The following is a 17,829-nucleotide window of genomic DNA, read 5'->3' on the forward strand; positions in this document are numbered from 1 at the left end:
TGAACCTTTGACAATATCAAAACTCAAATTCAATTTTGAAACATCCTACACCAACATATTTTACAACTTCCACAATTATAATTAGAAATCAGTCTTAATGTCACTTAACTTTTAATTTTGAACTCGACTCCCATTGAGTATCCTTCCCATAGTCAATTTTTCATTCATGTTTTTCCAATAAAGGTTCCGGATCAAATGGATCATGGGCAATTAGTGCAGAGTCAAGCAAAGACCCTAAAAAGACAACATGGAAGTTTCTGCAACCGCACTACTGATCAGCTCCACATGCACCCATGCGCCACCCCACAGCACATGGGACAGCCGTGAGCCGGTCGGCTGATCCACCGTCGTTACCTTCACGTGGAGGATTCAGCTCGCCAGGCTGATCGAACTCGCAAGGGTGGGCCGAGTGATGCTCCCACAGCTTCAGGCAGCACAGTGTGATTTCCATCAATGTAGTCGATGCTGTTCTTCTTCGACGATGTTGTGAAAACAAGGCAACGCACATGGTACATTGGTACATATACTCTCTTTATCAAGAACTACTGGGAATGCAAATTTTTCCAGCCTCTGTGCCAGAAAACACCAGCTTTTGCTAAGTTGTTGGCATTTCTAGCAAAATTTGACACAAATTTCCCCACTCATTGCGCATGATCACTAGATAAATAAATTATGAGATGCAAACTATTAAACTTTAAATTATAATGGTAAAGTTGGGATTCTTGTAAGTAGGGAGGGGGTAAAAAAAATTCTACTAAGCGTTCTTGGATTTTCTCCCAGGAGACGATAGAATCAAGTAGATAATGGCAGAGACGAAGAAGCTGACAAACCAGGCGTTGTTGTAAGCCGCCACAAATGCTTGGCTTGCGTTCGCCAAGATTCCGACTTTATGGAGGAATCCCGGAAGAATCGGCAGAATTCCGGCGACCAGAGCCGCCATGGCCGCCGCATTGCATCCTCCCTGGTAGTAGTAGCGGCTTCGGGGATCCTCCGAATACAACGCACTGACATCCAGTTCCATTCCTTTGACCAGATAGTAATCGGCGATGACTATGCCGCCGATTGGTCCCATGAGGGCGGAGTAGCCCAGCAGCCAGGTGTAGACGAAGCTCTCGCTGGAGCTCAGCAACCTCCATGGCTGGAAGGCGATCCCGAGAAAAGCCGTGAGGAGGGCGCCCCTGCGGAAGGTGAACGCCGAGGGGCTGAGATTGACGAGGGCGTTCGCCGGAGCGACCACGTTGGCGGCGATGTTGGTGGTGACGATAGCGAGGCTGATGCCGAGGATGGCGACGACGGTGGTGGGTAGGCCCCCGATCTGGCCGAGGAGGTGGATAGGGTCGGAGATGACGCGACCGAAGATGGACTCGGTGGCGGAGGTCACAGCCAAGCCGAGAAAGGTGAAGGCGCCCATGAAGAGGGGGAGCCCGGCCTGGCCGAGTATTTGGTCCTTTTGGCTGCGAGCGAAGCGGGAGAAGTCGGGGATGTTGAGCGCCACCGTCGCCCAGAAGCTGATGTTGGCGGTGAGCGAGGGGAAGAAAACGGCCCAAAATTGGGAGGCGGAGAGGCGGGAGGGGATCGAGAGCATCCGCCCAAATCCTCCGGCCTTGGTGTAGGCCCAGCAGAGGAGGGCCGAGGAGAGGCAGATTAAGATCGGAGCTGAGTACTTCTCGAGCTCTCGGATCCCCTCCATCCCCCGCAAGACAAACCCTAACTGTGCGATCCAGAAGAGTATAAAACAGGAGAATTCGATCGGCGAGGTGCCGAGCCAGGGGATGAGGGAGGAGGAGGCGGCGGTGGAGGTCTTGAGGGCGGCGGGGAGGAGGAGGAATATGGCTTGGCCACCAATCCAGGTTTCAATTCCGTACCATCCGCAACCGACGAGGGCGCGGAGGAGGGTGGGGACGTGGGCTCCGCGGACGCCGAAGGCGGAGCGGGCGAGGACCGGGAAGGGGATGCCGTAGCGAGTGCCCGGAATGGCGGTGAGGACGAGGGGGAAGAGGAGGATGAGGTTGGCGAGGGCGACGGTGGCGACGCCCTGCCACCAGGCCATGCCGAGGTCGACGAGGCTGCCGGCGAGGTAGTACGAGGGCACGCCGACGACGAGGCCGACCCAGAGGCTTGCCATGTCCCACGCAGTGAAAGTTCGGGCGCATGCGGGGACGGGGGCGAGGTCGGAGCCAGGGGCGGTGACGACGCCGTCGGCGTCGGAAGAAGTGGACCTGGGAATCCAGATAAGGGATGAAGAAGAAGAGAGACGGAGACATGGAGATGACAGGTGTTTAAGCTTGACGGGGAGACTACCAACGCGGTAGTTCCTCGCGGCGGCGTAGGCGGCGGAGGTGGGTGACAGGTTGAAGCGTAGGCGGAGGCAGCTGGTTTCCATGGGAGGTGGAAGAAACGGAATCGCTTGTTGGAGATGCCATGGAATCCTAATAAATAGAGTGTATGCGGGAGAAGAATGCGAAGGAATTGGAGGGGGGAGACCAGGGAGGAAGGCAGGCGTGATGGGATCTAATCAACCGTAGAAATTTAATATGGAGAAGATCGGACGGCATAAAAAGCTGCAGTTATGGACTCAGTGATTGGTTGTACTCTATCGCGTGACGAGCAGCAAATGACAACGTGACAACTCATCCACACTCAGCTCCATCATGACCTGGGATCCACATTCTAATGCGACATTTTCAGATTAATCCTGAAAGTTTAAACTTTTTAAACTCGCATAATTTAATATATTAATATGTTCTCCTTAATATTATTAATTTATCTAATAAAATAATAAGGTAAGGTTAGGTTAGATATTATCAGTCCCAATAATTTAGTATTCGATTAAACCAATAATTAAGAGCAAAAATTAAAAGGGTCGACACCATGCACACTATTTTGTAGACAAGTAAAGTCAAAGTAGAAGAGTTATTTTTCCTGAAATTAAAGATTCAACTTAATTAGAACCACAGTGGTGATTCTAGCTTAGCTTAATCAAGAGAAGAACTAGAAAGCTCAGCGTTGGCAATCACAAATTCAACTGAATAGGCGATCAGATTATTCAGTAGCTAGCTACATCTTCCCCAAAGAGAATTAACCATAATATTAATCGATGCATGCATGCAGTGGCTTTAGTAGCAGAGGAAGCCGGTGGGGACCTTCTTCCCGCAGTAGTTGACGAGGAGGCTGAGGCTGATGGGGAGGTTGAGGTTGAGGCCAAGGATGTTGCCCTTGAGGGCGGTGCAGAGGCAGACCGCGGCTTCCAGGTCGGCCAGCCCCTGCAGCAACGGGCAGCAGGGCTCCTTGGGCGGCGTGCCCAGCGTTACGTTCAGCAGGCCGCTTAGCACGTTGGCGCACACCCCCAGTTTCAGCGCGTCCCTCGGGCACTTCGCCTCCGCAGGAGGCCCCGGCGGCTCTGGCGGGGCCGGCGTCGGCGACGGCCGCCATGGCGCCGGCGGCCCGGGCTTAGGCGGCTTGGGGTGGCACTTGTGCGGCTTCGGGCAGCAGTCGCCGCAGGGGGCGACGAGGTTGAACAACGTGATCAGGTTGACAGTAAGAAAGAGAGCAAGCTGGAATGCTACTGAAAGCCTCATCTTCATCATCTTCTTCTTCCTCCTCCTTCCTTCCTTGTGAACTGAGTGTGGGCTTGCACATGTATTTATATATCAGCGATCAATAATCAAACGGTGCATGGAGATAAGGGAGGACATCTGTTTAGAGACGAGATGAGAAGGGGGAAATGGTGACGTTTGGAGGTTTGCCTGCACAAATGTATGCATGGCTCGTTCATGGTCTGCTTCTCTTCGTTGTGGCATATTGCATGGTGGCCTAATGGCTGGCGATCTCTAGCTCTTTGGGAATGGTGATTTGGATTATTATTATTTTTTTAGAGGAGTGAATATACATGATAATGTCATTTAGTTTAATTTGTTTGATGTGGTGATGAAGGGATCCATCGAGCACGGCGGAGATAGTAGCCAGTGACAGTAAGAAGGTTAAAATTAAGGAGGTCAATGTCATAGAACCAATGAACTCACTAAAAATGAATCGAGCGGAAGTCGACGTTAACTACCGATCGGGCTAACAGGTTCATTGGAGCAAATCGCTCGTCCGACCGGGATCGCTACATCAAGAACGTCAGATGCTTGTTACTGCCCGAATGAACACTCAGGTGACCAGAACGACTGTCTGATCGGACGCAAAATAATCTACTGAATAGAGGTACTACGAAGAAGACTGGCGGGAATTCTCGGCCGAGCGGCTCTCTTGCTCGGCCAAACAGTGGGATCCCTCCCATATCTCGTAATATCCCTCTGGAAGATAATGTCGCTGACAATATGACAAGGTCAACAAGCAAATCGCACAATAAAAGCTTCTATTGTCATATCAGAGATTTGCACGTCCTGTTAAGGTATGGCGTCGGAGATATTTTTCTAATATGTCTTTTCATAGGACGGTTGGGAAAACGTGCTCGTGTCTTGAGGAGCGTGCACGTCGTCTACCGTAGTACTATATAAAGAGAGGGTTCATACATTGACGGAGATATGTGCTATTCGTTATTTATACTTGTGCTTTCACTACGACTATGTTGCTCCGCCTTTTCTCCAACTTATGTGGAGTCTTACTTGGAACCCCAAAATAGGATATCTAAATGCATCCAATAAGATGTCCAAGACATCCAATTCAGTGAAACATATTTAGACTTAATATAAATTGAGTTCTAAATTAACTCGACGAAACTCAACCTCAATTAGATGAAATGCCCTTGGTTACTCAACACTTAGCTATGGAAACATTGGGAATGGATTGGACTGGGGAAGATCATGTTGTAAACATAGGCAATGTGGTCTTTTTTCTTCATTTCACCTCTTTTTCCGTCTTCATCACTTTAGTCAAGTAAATTAGCATTCATCTCCTTTTTCATTCATCCCGCCCTTCCGCTTTTCCCATTTCACTCTCTATTTCTTGGGCATCCTCATTGGTCATTAACATATAACACATCTTTAGAAAACATAGGGGCCTTGATTTGAACATTAATATACAACACCTCCATAAAAACATATGACTAAACATCCACATCCATTTTAATATTAACATTTATTATTTGATATTAAAACCTGTTGTTCAAAAAATTGAGCTCTTGTGAGAAGATGAATGATACCTATCATTTTAAATTAAACAAATGTTGAATATGATGAGTGGATGGCACGGACCGTTTACATATTTAATCATAAAATAATAACAATTGAAAGCCCCCGGATTCTAGTTTATTTTGGAATTGCGATGCAGTTGAAATCCCTGGAAAAACAATTTCTACAAATTAAGGGGCAAGTGAAAATCATGATTACTTTTTTTGGGACAAAATATTTATATTAATATCAAATTGTTTAAGCCCGACCCAAGTGACCACCTATGGCTGTCAAGCTATACGTGGTCAACCAATTGTTTACTATTTAAAATCGCTTTTTATAATACCTTAAGCTAATTCACATGAACCTTAAATAATTTTGATTCTATATTTCTACACAATAATGTCAATATTGAATCATTTATTTTGAGCCATTAGGGCACAAATGGGAGGTTGCAAGAAACTATGCGAATGAATTTCATACATACATACATATACCCTTGAAGTGATATAGTTGGCCATATTTCTCAAATGGTTCATATCTCCACGTCCATCTGATACATACAAGATTTTGCATGTATATCAATGACCACCATCTAGGATACGACCTCAAACCATTGAGTCGTTCATCGCTTTGGGACCGACACAGGTCCTTGACACAGACTCGAACAACTTCTCAATCTCTGGAGCGCATCTTGTGAATGAACACTTCCAAAAGTCATACCGCTGGTTCTGTACGTATACATATAGGCAATAATTAGTATATATAGATATATAGTGAGATCACAGGTGGGAGGTGACCTAGCAGAAAGTGGAACTTGGAAAGAATGAATAAATACCCTGATCAGTTCAATGAAAGTGATGAGTAAACCCCAGGGATGGGGGCGATTAACAATCAAACGCTCCAACAGCACTCGTGTTATCTGCTCCTGGATGCTGCTATCCTGCAATTATACGGAAAAAAGTGAACTACCATCAGCCGGTAAAACCAGTTAGAAAGTGCTTCAGAAAGCATTATGACAACAACAAATATTGAGGTAAATAGTGGTAATAGACAATGCAAGCTTGATTTTGCTACTGCAGTGTTAACACGTGAATAGAAGGGTATCACAATGATCAACTTTGCTAAATCATCAAAAAAGTAGCAGCTTCCTCGAGCACAATTAGGTCAGAGGAAAGGAAATACCTTATTTCTTAAAGATTCAGTTGCGCATATAAAATAACCTTAGATTATTTTATTTTGCTGCTGTTGTTATATTATAGCCACAAATAGAGGAAGCATAATGCAACGTCTCATTTCGAAACAAAACAAGTTAAATTAGTCATAGGTCTGCATCATGAATTTGCAAGCTACTACAAATTATATAAACAACTTTTCCAAAAAAAAAAAAATACTGACGTTTAAGATTTAATGTAACATTTTCTTATTTTGATAAGTAAAAAAACTTTGACTTGGTGATGACAATGATGATAAGCAAGAAACTTTGAAGGCTAAGAATGACTACAGAATCTCATGATTATTCTTATGTATTTTAGGATTAGTCAATTGTAGATTTTTAAAATCTTTCTAGATTATTAATATCTTAGATATATATCATCAGCAGTGTACAATCAATAAACATACTTTAAAGCATCCAATAATTTTCTATAAGTTGTGCACCTATGTTACTCGTACTTGGGTATGAATATCTGAAAGGAGGGGAGTCCAACAAGAAAACTTGAGGTAAACGAAGAGAACAGACATCAAAATTGTGAACTGGTTTGTGCTTTTGATAACATTTAATTATTCTACAAGAATCCATGAGGTTCTGACAGGCAAAGGAGGTAGCTGCAGCGAGGATTCTCACCTCAGCACTAAGCAACGTAGGCGTCATGAACATTTGGTGGAAACACCTCAACACAAGATAAATTTAAAATTCTACCTCACATGTTTGTGTTATCACAGTTGCATCTCCATATTGTACTCTTTTTCAACTCACATGAAAGTGTCATGTTTGAACTGTCCCTAGTGAGTTTTGATGCGTGGTAGTTTTCACACTCTTATCCATTGTTCACCTCAAAATGCTTACCCTGATTGCTATCTATCTTCCTATATGTTTTACTGATAGAATTGTTACAAAAGGCTATCAATGCCTAAATTTTACATGAAATATTATGCATTGAAAATAATCACAATTAGATTAGCAAATGCAATTTTAAGGTGTACTTTTGGAAGTCTTTATATATCAATTTTTTATAGTATCTTTTATACACCTGAAGATGCTCAGCCTGCTTTGCAATATTATGGCCTTTTTACGAGGGATAGATAGGAAAAGAAAGGGGAAACAAGATAAAGTAGTGGAAAAGGTTGTGTGCTAATATTAGTCAGTTCGATGAAAAGGAGAAAAATGGAGGCCACAACTTCAAGAATGGTGCAGATTTTCAATCTCGTTACCATCATACAATCTCTTCTCATCTGTATGACTAAGAAGGAACCTGTTGCAAGTAAAATTCTGTGACTTCATTTTCTTACTAGTGGTCCTACTGGAAATGCTAGCTTCATCAGAAGTTGTCAAAAAAAGAAGAAAAGTTAAAATTTATCAAGTAAACATATTAGAAATAAAAAGTCATTGAAAGCCATTAAACTATTTAACAGAAGAAGAGAAATGAAATAACATAATCTAACCTGTTTGGACTCCGCAAATAAGTACAGCAGGACAAAAGAAAAGTAATGTGTGTGGTTATTAGGGTACCGCAGTTGATTAGCAACAGCATTAAGTAAGAGATAACGTCCTTCAGAGTCTAGGTTATTGATTAAACTCTGAAAAATTTCCATAGGTGTGCTAACTAGGTAAAGATCCAATGGGCCGTTGTGATTCACTTGTTGGGTGGATGCAGTAGACTTGTTCTGTAGCAATTGTGTAGCCTGTGCCACAAATAAAAAATCCCATGTAAAAATAGGAAAAAAAAATATTGAAGAACAAAGTCTAACCCATCAAAATTTAAAAGAAATGCAAGTAGAAATCAAACACAAAAATACATCATGACCAAGCATCTCTTTTTACAAAATGATCCTTCTGCGCACCAATGTTAGATAAGAATTGCATGCGATGAGGAATTGAGTAAACTAGTTCAGCTTCACTTGCATATTTGTAGGAATAGACTAAATATGAAGATGCTTCACATTATTTTTGCTTAGTTTATGTAGATGAATAGATCAATAAAATGAAATTGAAAAGGATACAACTAAAGCAAGTACCCAGAGTTTTGACATGTTTTTTTTTAAATAATAGTGATAATAATAAATATAGGAGCAATAGGAGCGTCCAGTGTCAACTAAGATGTTGGAGTCTGAGTCTCAAGCATAGGTATGAACCATATAAAAAACTATAAAGCTCCCAGTGAATGGAAATCCACATCTATAATTCTTTCAACAAGTAATGCATGTGAAAATGACAGCTTAAGAAATCCATAGGATCCAAATTCTTTTCCTACATGTGAAAAAAAAAGAGCTCTCAGCAAAATTAGAGAGAAGACCAAGATAAAGGGGGTTTTTTTTTACTACTTACATATATGCACACAAGCCCTTTCATTCACTTTATTAAATAGTCCACAACTTTCTGAATAAAGATAATGCTAGGATAGGATAATTAACTAGATATGTTGTTTATAACTCTAAAGTATGCTGATCTACTTAAATCAATATTCTCCAACATTATCACAAATGGGTTCCTCTTTTGAAAATATTGAAAATGCTCTACCAATGGCAGAGAAAAATTTGCAGGGATGGGGAGCATAATTTATTTTATATTTTCTAGATTGAAATAGTGGCACAAATACCCCAAAGCCAAGTTTTACTTGAACTAGAAGTATGCAAAGAAACAAATACCTGCATCCCAATGTAAAGCACAAGTGAGTTGATCAAGGGTACATTATAACGGGTCCCAGCCAGGTTTGCTTCACTTTGAGGAAGCAGTAATCTTGGAATCAGTTCATTTATGAATGAGGATACTTCGGATGTCTGCAGCATTACATGAAAAGAGTACAGAACACCAGTATACTCGCAGCTAACATTTATGTTCAAGTTTAAATTAGGACTTATTATGAAAAAAGAACTAATGATGTCCTATGATGAACATAGATCGCAATTTAGTAATATCCATAACAATAAACCAGTTTAACCCACTACCTTAAGGTACTCATCAATATCAGATTTGATTTGTTTTGCTTTTAAAATACCATCTACGTCAGAGAGAATACGAGGTGGTTGGCTGATTTCTGGAAGCAGGTCAATCTGCAGAAAAACAAAAAAACCAATGAAGGTCATAAGTATTTTTTTTCTCTCTCGCTCTATGCACCAAAATATTTGCAAAAAAATAGTATCATTTCATGAAATAACAACCTTTAAGTTGGGAGTTGATGGATCAGGAAGCCGCATATTACGGGGAAAAGCACTTAGAATGACATTTCGCATTTGGATGCAACTTGAAGGAATCACATCACAGAAACTAAAGTGATAATCACAGAGAAACTCAGGAAAATCATGGAGCAGAACGAGCAGCACTCTAAGAGTCCCTTTATATAAAAGTTGCACCTACAGTGTCACGCACCAAGGCAATGATATGAGTTGGGTTAATTTCTTTCAAACATAAATAAGAAAACAAAAAAATAAAAAAATAAACAAACCGATTCTGAAAGTTCAGCATTTCTCAAGTATGGCTCCATGAACTTGAGTAAATCAACAAGCAAGCGCTGGAAGAATGGCCAACCCTTGGGTGTATTGCATGTAAGCAATTTTGGCATGAAGCTTCTGTGACTCACCAACTCAAGCCAAGCAAAGCTGAAAGAGCATGAGCCAGAAGAGGGATATAAACATAAAACAAATGAATTGTTAATTTGGTCAGCTCAAGTGATGTGGAAGATGGACAATGGTCAAATATTTGTATAAATGGATGCAAAGAGAGAGAGAGAAAGAATGAATTTTAAACATTTACATCAAATTCATAAATAAAGTGCCATTATTAAGAAAAATTTAAGTCACTACCAAACTAATCAGAGAAACATCTCTAGCCTAATATCTGGCTAGATCAAGGGTGTCCAGATTCCCTAGCAAATGTCATTAGCCAGAACATGGTATAGAGAGATAACACATCGTCCAATATATGTTTTACAATGTTGAACTATTTAAAGAATCATAGAATCTATGAAATATATGCATAATTACATTTCTGAATATTTGATTAACCATAAGAAATAATAGGTAAAGTGACACACCTCCATCCAGGAACTTTTAAAGGCTGCAATGCATGGAAAGCATTTGAGAAAGATGTCAACACCTGCAATTATACTTCAACATGAGATAAGCCACGCTGTGGAAAGACAGGCTCATAATAAAAGATTGGAAAACAATAACATAAACGTCTTAACCTGAAAGTTAACATTATCAACTATGTCAGGGGAAGTTAGATCCAGAAGCCAATTGATAAACAATCTGAAATATGGTCGTGGGCTGAAGGAAAGCCTTTTCTCTTCTGCATCTTTTTGGATGACTCTTACAGTAACAGATAAAATCTGTCCAAAAAAAAGTATTGACAAAAAAAGTTAAACATGAACTTTTGCCCAGAATAAATAGTTAAAACAGCAGCAAAAAACAAAAAAAAGATAAACAGAAGTGTTGAAAATAACCTTGGGAAGCAGAAGAGCTTTAGTTGATCCCTGATCCATAGAACAGTACTAAATACAAAATAAAAAGTCATTTTCCATACAATAGACTACATGAAAAGTAGATGCCTAATCAAACATGCTAAAGCAGAATCGAATGTGACAAAAAGTTAACAGCAAGTGAACATACCTTTAACACAAGAACCACGAGCTTAGCATATGAATCAATTGAAAAAAAAGATAGCAGTTGTGTTTGTTCATGCACAACTTTAGAGTAAGTGACAGATAACTCCTAAAATATGCTGTAGGAATTAGTAAACCACACAACATATGCTAGAACCAAAACTGATGGAAACACTTGTATTACCGTGAAAACACGGAAAAAACGATCCGTGATATCATCACCCTTTAGTAAACCATTTTGTTGCAGCTGAGAAATGTAATGACTGTAGGTTGATTCATTTGTCGTGGGAAGTTCACAAATCCGGCACCAATCAGCAAAGTAGGTAGTAATCTGTATCATATTCAAAGAAATTTTCAGTAGCAACAAGATCAGTGTCCAGAAAAAAAAAATATAAAGGAAGCATCCTGAGACAAAATGACATATCTAACAAATAGTATCCAAAATTGATAATATAAAGAATTAGAACAGTTTGAGGCCAAAGAGTCCTGAGCTGATGTTAAGTTCTTAAGAATTAATATTAAGGTTATAAATATATGTTTAGGAATAGGGTATGCTCCCATGACAGACTTATATTGGAGTGCTGAATGATATTAAAACACAAAACAGGTCAGGACTAGTCTGACTGTAATGACTTAGGCTTAAGAATGATTAACAGTTCACATTATCCTATTGGCATAATCTTTTAGTATTTAATCATCCACTCTCGGTAAATCTCCTAATAAAATATATCTCCCTATAATTTGCTTTAATAAGGTTATAATATTAAACTTTCATGGTTTCATATTATTGTCAATCCTAGTCTGACTGTGATGGATTAGGCTTAGGCATAATTAGCAGTTTACGTTATCCTATTGGCATAATTTTTTAGTATTTAATCATCAACTCTCAGTAAATCTCCTTACAAAATATATCTCCCAATAATTTGCTTTGATAAGGTTATAATATTGAACTTTCACGGTTTCATATAATTGTCAATCCTAGACAGACTGCGATGGCTTAGGCATAATTAGCAGTTTACATTATCCTATTGGCATAATTTTCTAGTATTTAATCATCCACTCTCAGTAAATCTCCTTACAAAATATATCTCCCAATAATTTGCTTTGATAAGGTTATTGTCGGATTGTAAGATTACAAATAAAATCTCCCATTGAAAATACATGGGAAAGATCATAGATTTATCGAGGAAAAATATCTATTAGTATGAGGCATTTTAGGTAGAGCCCAAAAATAAAACCATGAGGGCTTAGGCCAAAGTTGACAATATCATATCATTATGGAGATATTTAAATTCCTTTTAGTCCTAACAATTGTATTAGAACCTAGACTGTCATCACCGCCGATTATGCACAAGAGTTATGGTCTAATTGAGCTATGTGAGTAAAATTTTGACCTCGAACAAAGTAAGTGGGGGCTCCCGTGTCCGAATCAAGAGAACTAATTGAGCTATGTGAGTAAAATATTGATCTCGAACAAAGTAAGTGGGGGCTCCCGTGTCTGAACCAAGAGAACTAGACACTAGGGAGGAAGTCCTAGTTGTGACTAGGCAAGGAAGTCCTAGTAGGTCGAGTGGGGACTAAGGGGCAGGAAGACTTGGTGGGTTGAGGATCGGACGAGGAAAGCCGTGGTCCTTCGTTTGAGAGAGGATTGTTGGGTTGCAAGGTTGCAAACAAAATCCCACGTTGAAAATACATGGGAAAGATCATAGATTTATAAAAAAAAATTATCTCCATTAGTATGGGGCCTTTTGGATTGAGCCTAAAAATAAAACCATGAGAACTTATGCTTAAAGTGGACAATATCATATCAATGTGGAGATATTTAAATTCCTTTTGGTCATAACAATTATAATATTGAACTTTCACGGTTTCATATTATTGTCAATCCTAGCAAATTTCCAGCACCTTCTGACAAATATGATGTTTGCCAATCTCTGTTTAATTTGTTGTTGAAACCTGTATACAGATTAAAACACCAAAGATAATACCAGCTTAACTAAGTCTGCAAATATTGTCAGCTTTAATTATTTATTTGACTTAACAATGTGTCCTACTATTTTTACTAATAATAACAAATATTTAAAAATTTTATAATTATGAGATGCTTCAAAAAAAATTATAACTCGAACTACGAGTTACGTTCATTGATACGGCAGATGATGTGGAGCCTCCGAGTCGGGTCAAAGTCCAGGTGACCAGTTGACATTGTGGCCAAAGTCAAGAGTCAACCTTGTAACCAACGTAGTCAAGTGTCGTGGCCAAGAGATTATCCGACCGACCCATTGGGTTGGTCGAACCATTGGGCCAGTCGGACGCGAGCCTCTCAATATTGATGAATAGCTCAAGGCGAGTGAACACTCTCCATGGGAGGAACTCCTAGTTGCAACTAGGCAAGGAAGTCCTAGTAGATCGGGTGGACCTAGAGGCAGGCAGACTTGGTGGGTTGAGGATCGAACCTGGGAAGCCGTGGTCCTTCGTTTGAGGGGAGATTTGTTGGGTTGCAAGGTTGCAAAAAAAGTCTCATATTGAAAATACATGGTAAAGATCATATATTTATAAGGGGAAAATATCTCCATTGGTATGGGCCTTTTGGGTATAGCCCAAAAACAAAACTATGAGGGATTTTAGGCCCAAAGTGGACAATATCATATCATTGTGGAGATATTTAAATTCCTTTTGATCCTAACAATTAAAATATTGGACTTTCACGGTTTCATATTATTGTCAATCCTAGCAAATTTCCAGCACCTTCTGACAAATATGATGTTTGTCAATCTCTGTTTAATTTGTTGTTGAAACCTGTATACAGATTAAAAAAGAAAGGGATCCCAGTTTAACTAAGTCTGCAAATATTGTCAACTTTAATTATTTATTTAACTTAACAATGTGTCCTACTATTTTTATTAACAATAACAAATATTTGAGAATTTTATAATTATGAGATGCTTCAAAAAAATTATAACTCTAACTACGAGTTACGTTCATTGATACGGAGGATGATGTGGAGCCTCCGAGTCGGGTTAAAATCCCGGAGGCCGGCTGACATGGCGGTCAAAGTCAAGGAAGAGTCAACTCTTGAAGCCAATGTAGTCAATCGTCCCGGCCAAGAGATTATCTGACTGGCCCATTGGGCTGGTCGGACCATTGGGCCAACAGATTATTCGATCAGACCATTGTGCCGGGCGCGAGCCTCTCAATATTAATGAATAGTTCAAGACCGAGTCAACACTCTCTAGGGCCAAAACTTCTTTATCACTCGAAGATAGCACGATTAACTAGCTTGGTCGAGCAGTCTAGCCGATCGGAACTGTGGTTCGATCAGACAGACTAGACGCCCGATCCGATTGAACTCTGAGGCTAAACAAATAAGCTAAGTGAGGGACGAGTCCCAAGAAACACTCTATAAATTCGATCGACTTGCTCTTGCAAGCGGTTGCAGATCGGGTCATAGGAGGAACTCAGTCAACTTGCCATGTAAGCATGCTGTGGGCCCCCCAACCCAATGGCTTCATATTCTTTTTGGCATTTTGTGCCACGGAGGGCAGAGAATATTCTATATGTAAGCTGCATATCAGAAACTTCCTCTCTGTCAAACGCAGAGATTGCGGGTCCTCTCTAACCAAACATTTTGAGATTTGTGCATAAACAGTAACACTATAAAAGGAGGTATATATCTACAAGCGCAGGTACGCTCACATTACACGAGGCTAGGCAATTACACATGCATTTACTGTTGATACTACTGTCCATCGCCTTCCACCGTTCATTAATTTGAGCGTTAGAGTGCCTGCGCCAAGGACCCTTCCTTGGTCAGGTTGTTAACGCTCTTTTTGACACTTAGAAATGCTTCAGAGTCAGATTTTGACCGCAAGGAATATTCATTTAATCAACATGAGCCACGTATCCAATACTCCATCTCCACCACAGGATCATTCATATTCATATTTATATTCTTGTAATAATTTCTAAATAGCAAGTGAACTGTAAGTGCATAGGATAATAATTGAATAATCTTTTTCCAAAATGTTAACCTTGTTTTATATCATCTCAAGCTTTAAATCACCTGCATCAAACTATTTTCCATCCTGAGCTCTGTGCCTCTAATATCAAGATTTCAATTGCTCATATTGACATGTATCTCAGCACAAGCAAATAAAAAAAATCTAGGTATGGCCACCTAGAAATATTGTCAGAATGAAGCATGTCATTGTATAACACCCGATACAGCAGGAGATCTAAATTACTAATTAACGTGACCCTGACTAGATAAAAACATTTAAGCATCAAGATAATAAATATTGAGACAAATCAAAGAGGAGCATATTTAGATAGTGAAACAGTGCTTACATTCAGTTTCTAAAAAAAATCATCATAAAATTTCACACCACCACACCACAAAAAGAAGCAAGTGTCAGAAATTATATGGTGCCTGAACATAAAACAATTTCAGCTAAACTTAGAGAATCAGCAGAGAAACAAAAGAAAAAAAAAGAAGCAAGGATGCTACAGAACAGAGATGGAATAGAGAAAAAAGCATGGTGGAAGAGACAAAGAAATTATCAACCAAACAGTTTCATGCAAATGCAGTCAAACATATAGTATTGCTTGATTGCAAAAGAAAAGGAAGCTGAGAGAGAAAAGGAGATCAAGAATAGATAGGGTCATGGAAGAAGCAAGAAAAGGGCAGCCAATTTAGGTAGAACAGAGGAAGAAGAAAAGCATTAGAGACATGAAATTATTGTGATCACTTGTGATCATACTAGTGAATTGGCAAATGGTACAGACCTACAAACATATGAGAGCATTTCACTTTATTCTTCACTAACTTACAATAAAGATTCAATTTAAATGAACACATTTAACATAAGCATAAAAAACAAGTATATAATTGAATACCTGCTCACGAAAACCAGCAGGATCAGCAGGTGATGGCTCATTAGAATCAAGCTCCTCCCTGTTTGTCAAGGAAAGACCAGAAAGACCCTGCTAAAAGAAAGGTTTAAGATTGCACATGATGCAAATTAACATCTTGCTGAAAATGTGAGCATCAGATGAAAACATTTTGCTGACTTAATTTATGGAAAAATACCTTCTTATCCTTGAATTGCTTGATCTTATCTTCTCTGTTCACAGATAAAGAAGTAGTTACATTACTCTTAGCAATCTCAACTAACTGTTGCAATGACTCTGGTGACCCAGGCTTCATAGCCAACTGCAAGAACATAAATAACATAATGAGAAATTCCACAGATTTTTAGCGAAAATGATCAGAAGAAAATAAAAGTACTTTTGACAAAGCCTCAATGAGATTGTACAGCTCTGACATGCTTACACCAGGTTCCTGAATTACCAAAGTTTGCACAAGCGATATGGCAAACTCAGTTGCTGGTTCTGTGAATGAACAGAATGGTTAGTCCCCAGCATTCAAAATTTACTAATGCTTTTGACATCACTTCTATTGTCAAAAGTAAAAAGCAAATTGAAGAACCAACTCAAAATTTCAAAGGCATTAACAAGGCACTTGACCAAGAAAGGAAGACAGTTTATGAACCATCTTCAACGTTTTGCTTCGTTTTTGACAGTGGGAAAGGTGATAAATACACAGGTGACTAAATACAAATTAAATAATAAAAAGTTAACTTGTTTAAGCAGGTATAAACCTTTATAATCAAGTTGAATGATTCAAGAGACATGCATTATTCTGCTGCATTAAAAGTGCAAGTTAAGGGTTGCTTGATTTCCTATAAAAGTATATATATGCATATGAAGTTAGAAAGGTGATAAATAAGCAGGTATATTTACGTGACTAAATAAAATTAAGAAAAAAAATTTAATTTGTTTAAGCAGGTATAAACCGTTATAACACACACACACACATACGAAGTTAGAAAGGTGATAAATAAGCAGGTATATTTAGGTGACTAAATAAAATTAAGAAAAAAAAATTAACTTGTTTAAGCAGGTATAAACCTTTATAATTCACACATAAAGGTGATAAATAAGCGGGTGTAAAAAATAACAAGTTAACAAGTTTATGCAGGTATAAGCCTTTATAATCAAGATGAAAGATTCAACAGACATGCATTATTCTTCCGCGCTAAGAGTGCGAGTTCAACATGAGTAGTAGACAGCAAGGATTATTATGAATTCCTATATATATATATATATATATATATAAAATAATTTTCTTGATATTATTTTAATATCCATACTGATAAAACAGTTAGGAATCTAGTGTGTCACTGAAAATGAAAGTGGCTCAGAGGGGAAAAGTATGCTTTGACCATAACAGCATATAATAAGCTTTTCTAATGGATAATAAATTCTTCTAATGGGAGTGAAGGGATAAAAGAGAATTACAGAGAGAAGGAATAAAAGTTACCTGTCCAATGAAGTCAAAATGAATAAATCAAAGATGGGACTAGGGGAAACGATAGAAGGGCTTGGTAGAAGGGTACATGATAAAGACCTTTACACAAAACAAGTTGGGGAGACAAAAGGCAGGGAGAGAGAGAACTAAATTCTCTAGATTAACATAGTTGATAGAGGAATTGCATGGTTGCCTGTAAGTTACTCAGAGGAAGAAGTCATCTTCCAGAATTCTGATTAATATTGTTAATGATCTGCAACAAAACAATACAATTTCAAACGATATTTTTGCATTAAGATTTTTTTCCCCGTAAAAGCCAAATATGAATCAAATCAATAAGAATATATATGGAGTAATAGATGGCAGTACCAAGTGCTGGAGAAGGTACTAAGTTTTATTTCTTTTTAAGTAGACTCAAAGAGCATGATTCAGTATATGACCCTAATTAAGAAATAACAAAAATGTCATCTGTGCTTTCACAAAACAAATTCATCCTTTATAGACATCACAATGGAATTTGGCA

General features: G+C 39.1%; 2 protein-coding genes and 1 pseudogene across 2 annotated transcripts; all 3 read right to left on the minus strand.

The window, feature by feature from the left end:
* Positions 1-590: 590 nt before the first annotated feature.
* LOC121997431 (purine-uracil permease NCS1-like) lies at positions 591-2,417 on the minus strand. The gene has a single exon (XM_042551831.1). The coding sequence runs from the start codon at positions 2,381-2,383 to the stop codon at positions 755-757; it is 1,629 nt and encodes a 542-aa protein (XP_042407765.1). The 5' UTR covers positions 2,384-2,417; the 3' UTR covers positions 591-754.
* A 699-nt stretch (positions 2,418-3,116) lies between these two features.
* LOC121995147 (14 kDa proline-rich protein DC2.15-like) lies at positions 3,117-3,578 on the minus strand. The gene has a single exon (XM_042548966.1). The coding sequence runs from the start codon at positions 3,576-3,578 to the stop codon at positions 3,117-3,119; it is 462 nt and encodes a 153-aa protein (XP_042404900.1).
* A 1,904-nt stretch (positions 3,579-5,482) lies between these two features.
* LOC121997432 overlaps positions 5,483-17,829 on the minus strand; it is a 35,258-nt pseudogene continuing 22,911 nt past the window's right edge.

The sequence above is a fragment of the Zingiber officinale genome, chromosome 6A (assembly GCF_018446385.1).
Source record: "Zingiber officinale cultivar Zhangliang chromosome 6A, Zo_v1.1, whole genome shotgun sequence".
NCBI classification, from domain to species: Eukaryota; Viridiplantae; Streptophyta; class Magnoliopsida; order Zingiberales; family Zingiberaceae; genus Zingiber; species Zingiber officinale.